The sequence below is a fragment of the Pelodiscus sinensis genome, unplaced genomic scaffold (assembly GCF_049634645.1).
Source record: "Pelodiscus sinensis isolate JC-2024 unplaced genomic scaffold, ASM4963464v1 ctg44, whole genome shotgun sequence".
Taxonomy (NCBI): domain Eukaryota; kingdom Metazoa; phylum Chordata; order Testudines; family Trionychidae; genus Pelodiscus; species Pelodiscus sinensis.
Genome location: NW_027465914.1, coordinates 433945 through 450961, shown reverse-complemented (window position 1 = coordinate 450961; position 17017 = coordinate 433945). Strand labels below are relative to the sequence as shown.

Sequence of the window (17017 nt, the reverse complement as noted above, 5' to 3'; positions counted from 1 at the left end):
GTTTTGACCCTACCCCAGTGAAATAAATGGGAGATTTGTCATTGACACTGATAGGCACAGAATTAGGTGCTAAATGATATGCCTAAATCTGCACAGCGAGTAAACAGCAAATCTGGCAATGGTGGCCAAGAGACCTAATATGCTGTTTTATCCTCTGGATAAATGGTTCTCAACCAAAGGTACGCAGAAGTTTTCGAGGAGGACAGATCAGATCATTTCGATATTTGCCTAGTTTTAGAGCAGGCTACCTAAAAAGCACTAGCAAAGTTACAAACTAAAATTTCATACACACAATGACCTATTTACACTGCTCTATATACTGCACATTGAAATGTAAGGAACATATTTATATTTAAATTAATTTATTTATGAAATGGCGTATGGCATATGAAAATGGGAAATTAAGCAATTTTTCAGTAATAGTGTGTTGTGACACTTTTTTGTATTTTTATGCCTGATTTTCTAAGAAAGAAGGTTTAAAATGAGGTGAAACTTGGGGCACACTAGACAACTCAGATTTCTAAAATGGGTATATTAGTGTGGAAAGTTTTAGAACCGCTGCTCTAGAGCACAGGGTCCATAACAGTTGTCCAGAGAGCAGGTTGGTTAGTCACATGTTGCTTGCAACACCTCCTCCTTTACAGCTACTAACCTGGATTGAAAAAACAGCTACAAATACATTCAACACTTTTCCATATAATTAACTGGTATAGTTCCTACACACTGTGCATAGGAGAGGCATTCAAGCCATGAAACATCAGATGCTAAAAATCAGTTGAGAGAGCCACGGATCCAGACTGTGCTCCTCTCTGCTTAAATGTAAGCATCACACAGAGCACATCCATTGGGGGACAGGGTTAGCTGACCAATGAGACTCTACCGGGGGCAGGAGATACTGTCTCTAGTTTAGAGGGAGAGGAAGTTTGAGAGAACCCCCTGGCTCCTTTACCTTCAGGTGACCAATAAACCCAGAAATCGTAAGTTTATCCATTGCTGCCCCAAACTCCTGCAGTGTGTTCAAGATGAGGTCCAAGTGGCTCTCGGCAGAGAATGAAAGGATGGAAATGACTCCCTGTTACTCAAGAAAAATATTGGTTAGTGAATCTGACCAGGTGCCCAATAGACCCCCACAAGTCAATTCCTTTCACCCAAAGTAGTGTAAAGTGCCAATTAGGCCTGAGACCTATGGGAGGGGGGAGCAAAGGGTGAGTGAAATAGCAACAAAGAGGACATGAAGCAAAATGGCATCTGTCCCAGGACAACTGAGAGCTGAGTTGCCCAGGGGACATTCAGAGGGTACATGATAAGGTAGGGAGAGGGACAGGGTCCTTACCAGTCTATCAGGGGCTTCCATGTAATCTGTTGTCTTCAGAAACTTCTGAATCTGTGATTTAATATGGACCGGGTCCTGACAAACTGCCAAGCAAATTCCTAGTGCCTTATACAGGAAACACTGAAAGAAAGAGGCCAGCATTGAGATATCAAGAATACCACATGCTTGTCAGTATAGAACCAACCCAGCAACACACACTGACACAGGAAAAAACAACCGAGCCAAGACCAAGCACCCCTGCTGCAGACACATCCCATCATCTTCCGCCACCCAGTTAGGGAACAATTCAGTACCAATAGTTGCTCCAAGCAAATGCCAGGAGGGGAAGAGCAGGGAACAAGCAAACACAAATTTTATACACAAAAAAAACCAATGAAGCAGAGAGAAGTCTCATGCAGCCCTCCAACAAGAATTCCAAGAGCAATTAACTAGAAACTAAACCTTAACAGAGAACAAACCTTCTCTTTGGAGGGGCTGGCATAGCCGGCCATCTGCTGGCTCAACTCAGAGCTTAGCTGGCTGCTCCAGGCATTGTCATTTATCTGCTCCAGAGATGTTCTGAGGAACTGTGTGTAAAACAAGAGCTGGTTTATTGAAAGAATTTTTGGTTGGGGCTTGAGAGTTTTTTCCCTTCCTTGTTCTCTGTTGTAACCATTCCAATATTCAGGTGTCATAGGAAGATTATTTCCCTATTGAGAACTATGAGCATTGACAACCCAGACTTCCTCTGCCGGTTGTTCTTTAACCTTTGCCTTATGATTCTGCTCAGTCCCCAAACTCAGATGCACAGCAAATTGGAGAATGAGATCTGACCATTGATTTTATAGCAGACAGAGGATAGGTCTAGTGAACTTTGATCAATGGGCCATCATTAACAAAGAGCCAAGCACCTTCTCTGAAGTGCTACAGACTCTTCATAACACTTTCTGCGGGTATGCAGGGTTGTGAGGTATCTCACTACCACCTGCCCTTGGCATGAGGAAGCATTCTCTATGCCTGCCAGGTGTCAGCTCCTGACTCTGCCAGACACAGGAAATGCAAGCACACCCTTCTCACCCGGACCCAGCGTTGCTGTCCTGCAGATAAGCAATAGGCATGCTTCAATCATCACACCCTCTACATATTCCCAGAAGGTCCAGCCCCTGTTCCACTGGACACTCCCAGAATTCACAGGTTTACTACTTACCACCTTACTATTTTCACCTCAGCATCACTGATCCATTTAACACACCGCTCTTAGGTGCATATACAGTGAAAATAAGTAGAGTTTCATTCACAAAGAATGGAAATTTGAGAAGCAGCAAGCAGAATTAATGTAAACAAAGATTACGTAAAAGTAAAATCACCACACACTTCCTAAAGGTTAAACTTAGATAACCAAACATTCCTCTGTCTCACAAAGGATAGCTCTCCCAGCTTGAAGCACCCAGACCAAGTCTCCTATAGACAACCACCTAACCTCAAGATGATTCTTACCAACCACCACAGGACATACCACACTAATACCAACCCTGGTACCTTCCCTTGCAACAAACCCCGTTGCCAGCTTTGTCCACATATTCATTCTGCTGATACCATTATTGGACCTAACCAAGTGAGTTATAAGATCAAGAACACATATTCCTGCGCATCCAGAAATATAATCTACGCTATCATGTGCCGAAAGTGTCCGTCTGCTATGTACATTGGACAAACATCTCAGACACTTCGCCAAAGGATTAATGCCCACAAAACAGATATCAGACAAGATCACAAAGAGAAAACAGTTTCTTGCCACTTTAACCAGAAAGGACACTCTCTAAATGACTTAGCCACCTGCATTCTGCTACAAAGACCTTTTACATCTGCACTTGAAAGGGAATCCTCTGAACTGTCATTCATGTTAAAATTCGACACTTACCAACGAGGACTTAACAAGTCTTTGAACTTTCTCACCCATTACCAAGACAGTTTCCCCAATTATCACCTGTAATACCATTAACTCACAAACATCCCACTCTCCCTACCTTTAATATCAGCAATTCACAGACACTTACCTTCCTTCCTCCCCCTTCCCACCCCCCCGCATCCCCCTTCTGTTCTGCAATGTGATTTGTCCTTTTCATATTTGTTCATTTTTTTAAATTGTATCCTTTGGTATATATGGTTGTGACTACTTTCTTCCACTATTTGATCTGAGGAAGTGGGTCTGGCCCACGAAAGCTCATCATCTAATAAACCATCTTGTTAGTCTTTAAAGTGCTACATTGTCCTGCATTTTGCTCCAGACCAAATGTGATCCTCCTAAGTCAAGCAAGTTGGCAGCTTATTCCCTAGATGAAGGATAACTGGTACAGGATACCTCTGGACCTCCCAAAATAGTTTCAAGCATCTCACTAGTAAACAGGTATCCCCTATTGTTTGGTTTTCTTGGATAGAGTCGCCTCTGGAGACTTTGCAATCACTTAATTAGAATTTTCTCAGTCAATTAACATCCATTGTGAATAATTACTCAGTCTACATACAGCCAGACAAAGTTGCTTTTCACCTTCTGGTGACCAGCCTCAACTCATAGACCTCAAAAGCATAAATTTTCAGTATACATCCAGAAGTAGTATTCCCTCTAAGGCTACGTCTAGACTGCAAGCCTCTTTCGAAAGAGAACATCTAGACTGCAACCACTTATTTCAAAAAAGCGAGCCGTTTTTTTGAAAGAGAGCACCCAGGCAATCTGGATGCTCTCTTTCGAAAACGCTCCATTTGCATTCAATAAAGCCTTTTTTCGAAAAAGCCCCATTTGCATTCAATAACACCTCTTTTCAAAAAAAGGCTTTATTCCTTTTAAAATGAGGTTTTCCGCGGTCGAAAAAATGGCTGCATTCTTTCAATTTAATTTCAAAAGAATGCAGTGGCAGTCTATATGCAGAGGAAGTTTTTCAAAAAAAAGGCCACTTTTTTCGAAAAAACCCGGTAGTCTAGACACACCCTGAGATTTCCGATCCATGAACGGAATGAGTTTTGTCTTGTGCGCTGCTGTGGCACCTACCAGTTATTAACATACATATATATACTATATATATATATGCAGTCTTTTTCTTTCTTCAGACTGCCATCATATTCTCTCAAATCATAACTTTTTAAAAAGTGTGCAGAAAAGAAATGTCTGTTCTTTTTAAAGTTTGCAAAACATTATGGTGATACTTAAAATAGTGTGCATTCTAACCTACTTGAAAAAGCACATTTGTACAATTTAAAAAAAACCTCTTAAAACCCCCAAAGCAGTTGACATTTTAAAAATTCAGGTTTTTTCAGAGAGCTGTAGTTGTGAAGACTCTTTAAAATGTGAAGCAAGTGCAACTAAGAGACATGGTGATAGCTGCACGTATTTTCAGAAAATCATAAAAAATAGCTCTGCTACACATGAATTGCCTTATTTGGGTCCATCATGAATTAAGTTGGATGCCCAATGATGATATTTAAATGTATTCATTGGTTATTGTGTTGCTCATACAAAGCATGTAATATAGTGAGGACATCAGTCAGTCTATTCTGAAAGGCACTTCACTTTGGTCTTAGGAGTGAGTGGCAGCTGGTTACCGTAATTTATGTCTTCAATTTGACCTGTAAAGCCATCAAACCAGAAAGAAGGAACAGAGCCTGAGGGACTCTTGATCCCTACCAAGAGAAGCCAATCCCTCAGGGCCCAACAGAACTGACGAAACTGGGTTTCTGTGCCCAAAGTATCCAGTACAAGCCAATTCAGGAGCCAAGCTTGAGTAGCTCAGCAGAGCCCATACGTCGCAACATGAGGAAATTAAACCCAAGATGCTTGCCAGATCCCACTGCAGTATCCAAACTCCACTGAAGGGATAGCAGAGGACTGAGGTATTTGTGATGTTACTTGTTTGTGATGAAGGTGATTGGTCCTGCCTCAGCTTATTACTGGAAAGTTAGGAGAAAGCCACCCAAACAGCCGCTGCTGGCAGCCAAAGCCACCCAAACAGCCGCTGCTGGCAGCCTCCACTGGCCACGCGGCTCGAGCCCCGGCCGTCCAAGCAGCTACCCCTGGCCACCTGGCCCCACCAACGGGGCCATGGTGGCCTGTCCACTCCAGCTGGAACTGGAGCAGCGAAAGCCTCACCATGCCCTGGCTCCAGCCGGAGCAAACAGGGGCAGGGCAGCCTGCTTGCCATCATGCAGCCCTGCTAAACTGCCTCTGTCACCACTCACCTTCCGATCCAGCAGGACAGTGAGAGGAGAGTGCTGCTGCGTGGCTCTGCAGGCGAGGTGTGTGGGCTTAAAATTTGTTGTGCGTGGCCATGCAGACACGCAGCTTGTAAGGCCTGTCCAGAAGGCCTTATATATTATCCATCCAGACATTTTGCAATGATTATGATGATCAGTGTGGCCAGCAGAGGCTTTACATGATACTCTTTGATGAACTGAAATGTAGAGATCAGCTCTAGAGGATCCTGGCAATTCTATGCACCCCGCTACCTCTGTCAGTTTCCAAAGTCATACCCTCAACTCCCATTGAAGTCAGCAGGAGATCCAAATTTTGAACAGCAGCCAGGTTATACTGGAAACCTCACAAGAGAGCCTTCATGGAGACATATATAGGTCCCTGCTGACCTACCGTCCATCCAGTTCCTTCATGCCAGCCTACTCTGACAGTGGGGAGGGGTGGGATTTGGAAAGGACATGACCACACATCTCGAACAGCAGTTACAAAAAGGTAGGTAACTGGTTTGTTTCTTTTTCGAGGGCTTGCTCATGTCTATTCCGATAGATGACACCCAAGCAGTTCCCATGGAGGAGGGAGCCAGAATTAATTGAAACATCACATCACCCCTTACCTGTTGGGTGATGGTGTGGTGTGACATGACGGTGCAAATAGAGGAACACGTTGCTGCCCTGCAAATATCCTCAATGGGAATCTGTAGGAGGAACGCTACCAAAGATGCCTGTGCTCTGGTGGAGTGAGCTGATGGCGCTGGAATTTTGGCAAAGTAATAACAGGAAATATCCACAATGAAATATACTGGGATGAGATGAGAAGTCCCTTCATTCCTTCAGCCATGACAATAAAGAGCTGTGGTGATTTACAAAATGGCTTTGTGCATTCAGCGTAGAAGGCTAGGGTAGGGTCTGTCTGACACATGGTTGGCATGATGTTTTGGGAAGAAAACCAAGAGGAAAATGTCCTGGTTTAGATGGAAGAGGGAGACAACCTTGGGTAGGAACACCAGATGCGGACAGAGCTGCACTTTGTCCTTACAAATGACAGTGTATGGAAACTCATAGGTAAAGGCCCGGAGCTCTGAGACCTAACTAGCCAAGGTTATAGCCACCACAAAGACCACCTTCCAAGAGAGGCAAGCTAGAGGGCAGATTGCTAGGAGCTCAGACAGCAGTCCCATAAGTCTAGAGAGGACCAGGTTAAGGTCCCACTGTGAAATGGGGATGTCTGACCTGGGGATACAGCCTCTCCAAACCCTTAAGGAAACATCCCAGCATAGCATTGCTGAACAGAGATCTTTCCCCAGCCCCAGGATGGAAGGCAAATAACCACTACGTGGACGTTAATGGATGACAGTGTCAGTCCCTGGCACTGGTTAAGGTATAAAAAGTAGTCAAGCACAAGGGAGATGGAGGTTTCTTGTAGGGGGATGTACTTTTCGAGGGACCAAACTGAAAATCACTTCCAGATTGTTAGGTATGTTGCCCAAGGGGAGGGTTGCCTCCTGCCCAACAGAACCTTTCTAATGGAGTCTGAGCACTGTAGCTCGAGCTGGTTTAACCATGGAGTTTCTGCACCATGAAATGGAGGTGCCCCGGGTGAGGGTGCTGTAACTGGTGATGGTCCTCGGTGATGAAATCAGGATATGGAGCAGAAGGATTATCGGTCTGTCTACAAATTGGTTCACCAGGCTGCTGAGCCTATGCTGCTGCAGCTACACTGCTGCTCTGAGGATGAGTTCCGCCTTGTCCTGCCAGATCTTGAGGAGAACCTTGTGTACTAGAGGAAAGAGCAGAGACATGTACACCAGGTGACTGGACCACGATATCTTGATTGCATCTGCTACCGATCCACAACTGTGGGTCTGGAAGGAACAGAACTGGATGCACTTATTGTTGCTCCTTGTGGCAACCAGGCCCATTTAGGGATAACACCAACTTTGGAAGACAGAAAGGACAATATCTGTCCTGAGGAACCATTCACGGGTGTTGACTGAGCAGCTGAAATGGTCTTGTAGGTTTTTTTGCATCCCTGACGGTAAGAGGCGAACAGGTAGATGTGGTGATCTACACCGAAGTCCCACAGGTGAAGGGGTTCCAGGCATAGAAGAGAGAAGCAAGCACCGCCTTGTTGGTTTATGCAGGGCATCACTGTTGTTCTGTCTGTCAGTAATGAGACACACCTGCCCTGCAGTTGGGGAAGGAAGGCGAGGTGAACTGCCCTGAGCCCTCTGACACCAATGTGCAGCAGTAGTTCTGATTGTGACCACAGGCCCTTAGTTCTGAGCTGCCCAGGTATGTCCCCGCAGCCTGTATCCAATGCGTCCAGGACCAGAGAAAGAGAGTTGGGATTGGCAAAGGGCACTCCCTCACAGACCCCTGAGGTTGAAGCCACCAGTTGAGATATTCTAGATTAGAACTAAGGTGAGAAGGGTGACCAAATTATGCAACAAATCCTTGTTGGGCTTGTACACTAACCAGGCCCTTAAAAGGCAAAGCCACAGCGTGGCATGCTATAGGACAAATTTGCAGGCCTCCATGTGCCCAAGAAGCCTCATGTAGCTCCTTTCTGCAGTGGTGGTGAACCACTGGAGGCTGCCAATGAGGTCTATGATGGTGTGAAACTGGGATTTGGGCAGGAAGACTCTTGCCCACGTGGAGTCTAGAACTCTGTCTCTTGTGTCGGGAGGGACCAGTGTGGACTTAGGTACATTCAGAATGAGACCTAGGTCACTAGAAGTGGCTTACATCAACACCCCAGGATCGAGAGCCTGTTTCTAAACTTGGCCATTGATGAGTCAGTCATCCAAGTACGGGAAGATCTGTACCCAATTTTTGTTCAGGAAGGCTGCCACTGCACTCCTATGCACTTTGTGAATAGAGGTGGGGTCATGGAGAGACTGAATGGGAGCAGAATGAATTGGTAATGCAGGGCTGTTGAGTACAAATCTCAGGAATTTGCTGTGTGCGGAGATGATTGAAATATGGAAGTACGTATCCTTCAAATCGAGGGTGGCATTCCAGTCCCCCGGGTCTAGGTAGGGGATAATGGTGGCCAGAGAGGCCATATGAAACTTGAACCTTCTTATGAATGTGTTGATGTTTCGAAGGTCCAGAATGGACCTGAGCCCACTGTTGCCCTTGGGGATAAGGAAATATCAGGAGTAGAAACTCCTGTCCCTGAACTCCTGAGGAACCCCCTCTATCGCCGCCAGTGTAAGGAGCCATTGCACCTCCTCGACAAAGAGTTACTTGTTAAAGAGTCCCTGAAGAGGGATGTGACAGGTGGGTGGGAGGGTAGGCGGGTAACGAACTAGACAGAATATCCCACTTCTACTGTGCTCAGCATCCAGAAATCTGTGGTGATCTGATCCGGTGCCAGCTCCAGAACTGGAGGTAGAAGTGCAGACTCTATAAGCAGGAGTTTCAAGTGCCAGTCTCTTTCTTCCTTTGTTCTGGGCATAAAGCCTTTGCAAATGATGCACTTATTTAGCAGATGGCCTCCACCTAAGCACGTGAAGCAAGCAGCATGCAAGTCCTCTCTGGACCTAGTCTAGCCTCAGGAGTCACAGTGCTTAAATCCCTAGGGTTGCTACATGCCCCATGAATGGGGAGAATGGAAAACAAAAAGAGGAAACCCCCCCCCCCCAAGGAAATTTACTATTGACTACTAAAAATGCTAATTATTACACTGAAATGACAATTAAGTCAGAACAACGTACAATAACTACAGCAAGAGATGCCTTGCAAAACATGAAATCAAATTCTCCAAAGACCATCACTGGCGGTAGGAAGGACCTGGACGGCTGATCAGCTCAGGAGGGATCAACATACATTGCTCACCCTGAAAGCGCCACTCCAGAAGTTTCCAAATCTGATCCAACAGTACTGCTAGTAAAAAAGCTACGTCTATATTGGCATGATTTTCCGGAAATGCTTTTAACAGAAAAGTTTTCCGTTAAAAGCATTTTCGGAAAAGAGCTTCTAGATTGGCACGGACGCTTTTCCGCAAAAGCACTTTTTGTGGAAAAGTGTCTGTGGCAAATCTAGACGTGCTTTTCCGCAAAAAAGCCCCAATCGCCATTTTCGCGATCGGGGCTTTTTTGCGGAAAACAAATCTCTGCTGTCTACACTGGCCCTTTTGAGCAAAAGGTTTTCGGAAAAAGACATTTGCCCGAACGGGAGCAGCACAGTATTTCGGCAAAAGACCTGACAATCTTACATGAGATCGTCAGTGCTTTTGCGGCAATTCAAGCGGCCAGTGTAGACAGCGGGCAAGTTTTTCCCCAAAAGCAGATGATTTTGCGGAAAAACCTGCCAGTCTAGACACAGCCCTAGTGATTGTGTGCATGGAACATGCACACACGTATTGGAATGGACAGGAGCAAGCACTTGAAGAAGAATGGAAAATTCTGGTGAGTAATCCAGAATTTCCCCAGACCTTCTCAGGCTTATCTGTCACTAAGTTCTTTCATTTCGTTTTCAGCACTTGCCACAAAAATGTTCCTTGTCTCGATTTACACGAGACTGTAAAGAGCTCTAACTAGAAAAAGATACATGAGAAAGTCACCAAACCTTGTCTTGTCTTTGCTGCTTTTTAGGTTTTCACATCATAGATTTTCTTTTGAATGTAAAAAGTAAGAAAGACTCCTTTACGAGTACCCCAGTGATGCACTACCATCATTAGCATGCTGGTTTTCAGGTTAAGTTCTGTGTCATTCCCAGTGGTACTATGAAGCTATTTATAATTAGAGCAGTCTGAAAAATGGTAAGTCTGTTTCGCAAAACAGGTGGAATTTTTTGTTTGTTTGTTTTCTTGATTTTCAATGCCACAAACAAAAAGTGAAAAACTAAAACCATTTTTCAGTTCTTTGTTTTCTCCTTTTCTTACCCCTCATCACCATCCCTTTTTTCCCTCTTCCATTTTCTGATTGAAAAGAGGATAAAAAAAGAAATAAACAGGAAAACTACTGAAACCCCCTCCCCCCCATCCATTTAAAAAAAAACCTAAATATTTTCTGTTTGGGTTGGGGTTGTTTTGTTTTTGGTCGAAAGATAATACAAAATAAAAAGTTTCCATGAAAATGTTTTTGAAAAAAAACCCCATATTTCATCAAACAAACATTGCAAATAAAATGATTTGTCCCACTCTGCTAATAATGAATAATTTATAATTAATTCTTTCCCAGCTGATACATTTGGGTGCGGGGATGTATGCTAATACATCTGAAAGTCATCCTGTACCTGAAGCAGCATGTGCTCCCACTGTTCGTGGTTCAGAGAATTCTCTGTGTTTCCTATAAAGCAGGAGGCAAAACAACAGTGTAATTTACAACAGCAAGAATAGCTGTCCCCAATATACCCTCTGCAGTCAATCTTCTTAAAACTACCTGAGCTTTCAATGATAAAAGGGACCGATGCCAATGTAACATACCTGGGATTTCAATGATAAAAAGGACCGATGCCAAAGTTCTCTACTGGGCTAAGAACAAGTATCATTTTTATTCAGAGTCAGTCAACCCACGAGGAGCGAGATGCTGGACACTCCATAGGATACTTTGGGGTTGCCACCCCAGCTCCTACTTTGGGAGAGCCCATGGTGGCCACCTCAGTTGTCCTATGGATGGGTCCAAGAGAGACCCAGCAGCCTGCTCTGCCCTGCCCCACCCTGCCACACTGCCCTCTCCCAGCCTGCTGTGTGCATTGTATCTGTGGCAGTAGGAAGCAAGGTGCCCCGGCTCCAAGGCAATGCGCTTCCCATGGCCACGGCGATGCTGGGAGAGGGCTGTGGGGCAAAGAAGCGGGCTGCCGAGCCATTGTCACTCCTGTTGCTTTGGTGATTTTGAAGGCAGGAGCCCATCCTACTGCCATCCTGCACCAGGACCCCCCAGTAATCCCTCAGCTCAGAAGAGGGGGCTTCAGCAGCAGGGCAGAGCAGGGGCAGGAAGGGATAGGGTAGGGCAAAACAGGGGCAGAGTTTGGAGAAAAGGTGAAGCAGAGGCAAGGTAGGGCCTGGGGCTGGTGGGCTGCCCTAAGCCTCGCCCCTGGGGAGTGCCCCAAGCCCTACAACCCCTGACAGCCCTGCTCCTAATTACTTTTGACTTCAATGGGAGCTGAGGGCACTGGACGTCTCATCAAACTATTTAGCACTAGGGACATTAAATATCGTTTAATCGACTAATTGACTAGTTGATGAATTTTCCATCGACTAGTTGATTAGTCAATAAGCGGGGGAGCCGCAGCAGGGTTAGCTCTCAGTCCCGGCAGCTAACCCTGCTGCGGCTCTACCTTTAAAGTGTATTAAGAGCTGACAGGCTCTTAATACATATAAAAGGCTGAAGCGCGAGCCGGGATACCTGACTGCTGGCTCACGCTAGCTCTCCCCTGCTGAGCTTCTGATTTTTTAATGTATTAAGAGATGGCAGGCTCTTAATACATTTAAAAAGCAGAGTCGCAGCATCTGGGATGGAGCACAAGTCAGGAATAAGCTGATTTCCGGCTCGCATCCAGTACCCGCTACTACCCTGTCTCCTGCGGAGATGGTGCTTGGGGGAAACCAGCTTTTAAGCCGGCTCTCCCCAGCACTGGCTCCTGCTCCCCCCACTTGCTGTCGCTGCTAGATGCAGCAAGAGGGGGGGAAGCAACTGGTCAAGGAACTAGTCATGTATCCGATAAGCTTTTGCTTATCAGATAGTCAACTAGTTACTTACATTCCTATTTAGAACATCAGAAAACTGGACTTAAATATGCATGCACATTTTTCCTGCATAATACAAGATTCTGACTTGATCCTAAACTTGTGTAGCTTTACTGAAGTCAGTGGAATTATACTGATTTACATCGACTAAGAATCTGGCCCTGTTTCTGAACAGCCGGCTCTAACTTACCCTTCTTTAATGTCTGCAGAACATAGTGCTGTGGACTCTGTACAGAAACAGCAGCCAGGGAAGATACAGCTCTTTTTTTTTTAATAGCAAGCCCACTTGAAAATTGTCGGGTCCAATATATATCAGAAACACATTGGGATTGTGCGTCACTTAGGGTATACCTACACTAACCACTGGATCAACAGGCAGCGATTGATCCAGAAAGGGTCAATTTATTGCCTCTAGTATATATGCGATATATTGACCACCAAGTACTCTCCTATCAACTCCAGAATTCCACCAGAATGAGGACAGTAGGTAGAGTTGACAGGAAAGCATCTGGTAAGTAGATCTAAGTGTATCGATTTCAGATACATTATTCACATAACTGAAGTTGTGCAACTTAGCTTGCTGGCTCACAGTTACATAGTACAGAGACTATATTGTCCTAGCTTTGTCACTATAACCATATTGACATAACCCCGTAGTATAGACCCAACCAACGCTAAATTTTTTCCCACTGATGTCAATAGTTTCATATGACTGTAAAATTGGTGAAAGACATCAGGCCTACAATACGTAGATTACACATTATATGTAGGGCACCCACTTGGTCAACGTAGCTTTGTTGTGACAGGCATGGATTCTATCGCTAATATATGGATTAAGTTTCCTAACAGAAAGAAAAACTGTGGATTTTTAAATTGAACTAATCTTGACAAGAAACATAGGCTGAGTCTAGACTGGCAAGTTTTTCTGCAAAATCATCTGCTCTTGAGGAAAAACTTGCCAGCTGTCTACACTGGCCGCTTGAATTTCCGCAAGAACACTGATGATCTCATGTAAGATTATCACCTAGCTAAGATCAGGAAGATACTGCTGTAAAATGGTCATTCAACTGAAACCTTCCTGGCCTGATTCCATCCTAAGTGATTGGCCCCCGGTTTGACACTGGAGTTAGCTCACTGGTTCACAATTGTAGAAAAATTTTGTGAGGTGTCTAGAACCCCAGTTTCAATTCCACACTATTCCCACGGACTGCAACATGCATGGCACCACACATGTCAATAGGAATCTGCATTTTCTGCTTTCTCTTCTATCCTCCATGGACCACGTCACTCCCAACTAGCACTTTACCTTCAAGGTGCTGCAGCAGAGCTGGAATCTTTACTCCCCACATCTCACCCACTGCTGCATGGATATTTTGGTGCAAGGCTTTTAGCAGCTGCAAGACAGAATATCCGTGTCCTTCTCTTTCATAAGGAGATGAGGCTACAACCTGTCAATGAGGGAGAAAGCACAGGCTAAGTTCTGCACCAAGATACCAGCTTGTTCCTGAAGGAGGAAATATTTCAGATTCTCTCACTGTGGAGACTACACACTGTAGAGCTGCTGCTTCTACTGCAGTGACTTCCTAAAGAAGAAAATATTCTAACTAGAATGAGGGTGTAGAACAGTGTGTCTCTGTCTGATCGGGGAGGGTGGAGAGAGACCCAATCATACACATTCTTCAGCCTAAAGCATTTAGCTGGAAAACTGATTTTTATACTTAACTGTTCCACTTCACATTTCTCAGAAAACCTGTCCTCCATGGTCTACTTACCAGGAGTCGTGCCAGCAATCCCTGAGGTGTAGGGAGTTTCCCTGGGAAAAGAAATAGAAGATCATTAATTATGCCAGACTTTGGAGAATCCCGCTGATGTTGTTCACCTAGCCATTTCCAATGTGCCCACCAAGGTTGCATGCAGCTGATAATATTTGCATTTCCATAGTGTTTTCAGGCAGAGCATCTCAAAAGTGTTTTACAAACATGAGTTAATTCCTCCTCATAGCCCCTCTAAGAAACTGGCGTTAATTAGTCCTCAATTTCACAAGTGGGAAAGCTGAGAGAGAGCAAGTGATTTCCCCAATGTTATATCAGAATTTTGGTGGTGATCTGGAACCAGAACCCCCAATTTCTAGCTCCCTCCCATTGCCATGTTTTAATCCCAAGACCATCCTGCATTCCTTTTAGTCTCTTGACTGAAGATGAGAGAATTGGAACAGGCTGAATCTGGTCATTTCATAGTGGCTGGTGAGAATAAATGAAAGAGTTTCTGTTATAAACCTTGTCCACTATAGTCCAGGCAAGCAGCTTCTCCTCCTTCTTGCATCTTTTTCTCAGCCATTTCCTGGAGGCATCTGCAGAGAGGCTTCAAAGTGCCAGTGTACTGAGTTGGCACCACATACGTTAGAAGCCTTGGCCATAACACCTGCACAGAAGAGCAAGACAGTTCAACACTTGGCTATTTTCATCCCCCCACCTCCTACTGGCTGAATCCTTCTGTCATGCACCTTCTCCATTTAGTCATCACTGACCCTTCCCTATCTCGTTACCTTATCTCGATCTCACTTTCTCCTCCCCTCCGCCATCATCTCACTCTACCTGTCCCAGTGATCCCTCTCTCTACATTTTAAGTACACACTGCCTTGTTTGGAGAGCATTAGCAGTCTGGTTCTCATCCGGAGATGAATCATCTTTCCCTGCATTATAAAGCTACTTAGACAGCACCATAAATTCATCCTGCACTTTTCAGACATACAGAAGGCACAATCACGGCCCCAATAACTGTTTAAATACAGGATCACCAAGTCTACATTTCCAAGGGATTCATGGGGAATCTAAGGAGACGTTGCACTCAGGCAATCGTGGTAATTAACAGAAGACCACTGCATTATGGTTCCTTCCAGTGAAGTTCCTTTTTATTTTGTCTGTACTGTGAATCGCTTCCTCCATGATACAGAGGTCCCATCATCTCTGACATGAACTTGACATGCTGTACCTCCATTATCCTGACTGGCAAGAAGCTTCCTTATGGAGAGGTACAGTAGATATACGGAAGAATGTCTTTATTTCACGAAGCAGTAGCAACATGTCACTTACTTGGGTCATTCCAGTGACTGATATGTCCAGGCCTTGCAGGATGTGAATGCACATAGTTTGGATAGTGCTTTCTTCCTGAACATCCTGGGAGGGAAGTTTTGTCCCCTGCTATGAGATAGATACATAGAATTTACTAGCTAGTGGGAAAACACTGGCTGTAGAAGCGGTGTCTATTTCTTACAAAGCCTTTCTGAATATTGACCTATGAGAGCTTTTCCATTGCATTAGGAGTGCACAAATCATAAAATCATGGATTAAGGATGGAAGGGACCTCAGGAGGTCATATAGTCCAACCCCCTGCTCAAAGCAGGGCCAGCCCCAACTAAATTATTCCAGCCATGGCTTTGCCAAGCCTGGCATTAAAAACCTCGAATGATGGAGATTCTTAAGGGAAGAGAATAACAGAAACACCTAACTGGTGGGTCAGAACCCAGGCTTAGGAAAACCCCAGCACAAGGGGACATAAAGAAGATGGAGAGAGGCTGTTCTCAGTAGTGACAGATGACAGAACAAGAAGCAGTGGTCTCAAGTTGTGTGTGGGGGGGTGGATCTTAGGAAAAACGATTTCACAAGGAGGGTGGTGAAGCACCGGAATGGGTTACTGAGGGAGGTGGTGAGATCTCCATCCCTAGAGGTTTTTCAGTCCCAGCTTGACAAAGCCCTGGCTGAGATGATTTAGTTGGAATTGGTTCTGCTTTTAGCAGGGGGTTGGACTCGATGACTTCCTGAATTCTCTTCAAGCCCTATCGTTCTATGATTCTATAAAAGAGTTCCCTGAACAGTATTCATTTTTTGAAAAATTTTCAAAAAAGAACATTTCTTCTTTTTATCTCTGAGGAGAGCCACTCAGACTCTGCCCAGTGGAAATAAATATGCAGAACCTAGAGGGAGCCATTCTGTTTGTTCTGATGCCCCAAGCAGCTTGATCATTCTGTGCATAGTGAATGTGAGTCTATCTATAGGCTAAATTCTGTTCTTCCTTACACCAAACTAAATATTGATCAGCTCTACTGATTTCAGTTTAAATAAGAGCAAATGTGGCCTGATGAGAAAGAGTTGCCTCCTACTTTCTTTGAGATGGGTAGCATGAAAAAGAGGCAGTTGGTGAGTACTGCCATAAGCTCCCACTTCGTAGCTAAAGGGCCAGGCAGAGCTAAGATCCTCAACAACTTACTGTAAAGTTAATGTATATCATGGATCCCATCATGGAACTCTGTGTCTGGAGTCCATGACTCTGCCCATAGCTGGAAATACCCATTGAAAAGATTTTGAACTAGTACACATAGAACAGAGTATGAAGTGTGCAGCAAACTTTTCCAGGTTCTAGACATCTTGATGTAGGCTGCATAACTTCAGTGTTTTGCTAATAGTTGATGTATGCTTCAGCAGCCACAGGATTGGGCACCAGTGTGTTCTTTGGAGAGTCTATTTATAAAAAAGATGTGCTTCCTTATACAAGAGCATTTCACTGAAAGATTGTGTTGTCAGAATTTTCACTGACTTGCCCAAGGTCTAAGGAATGTAGGTCGCACTGTCAGATGTAAATATCCAGAATCAGATTCTGGTCTCTGTTACACTTGTGTAAATCCAAAATAATGCCACTGAAGTCAGGGGCATTACCCTGGCTTTACACGAATATCACTGATCAGATTCTAGCTCTAATCCTTCAGTCCAGCT

At 44.6% G+C, this 17017-nt stretch overlaps 2 protein-coding genes across 2 annotated transcripts in view; both read right to left on the bottom strand.

The window, feature by feature from the left end:
• LOC142824856 (maestro heat-like repeat-containing protein family member 2B) overlaps positions 1-2386 on the bottom strand; it is a 36841-nt gene extending 34455 nt beyond the window's left edge. The window contains exons 1-3 of the mRNA XM_075916643.1: positions 1792-2386; positions 1334-1453; positions 950-1072 (exon numbers count right to left, since the gene is read on the bottom strand). Coding sequence (XP_075772758.1) covers positions 950-1072; positions 1334-1453; positions 1792-2007 — 459 coding nt within the window. The 5' untranslated portion in view covers positions 2008-2386. The remainder of the gene's footprint in view (positions 1-949; positions 1073-1333; positions 1454-1791) is intronic.
• Positions 2387-12915: 10529 nt separating this feature from the next.
• On the bottom strand, positions 12916-15645 carry LOC142824861 (maestro heat-like repeat-containing protein family member 1). The gene is made up of 4 exons (XM_075916650.1): positions 15341-15645; positions 14525-14669; positions 14021-14061; positions 12916-13696 (listed from the first exon to the last, which is right to left on the bottom strand). Exons 1-4 carry the CDS (start codon positions 15392-15394, stop codon positions 13514-13516), a joined length of 423 nt encoding a protein of 140 aa, XP_075772765.1. The 5' UTR covers positions 15395-15645; the 3' UTR covers positions 12916-13513.
• Positions 15646-17017: the final 1372 nt, after the last annotated feature.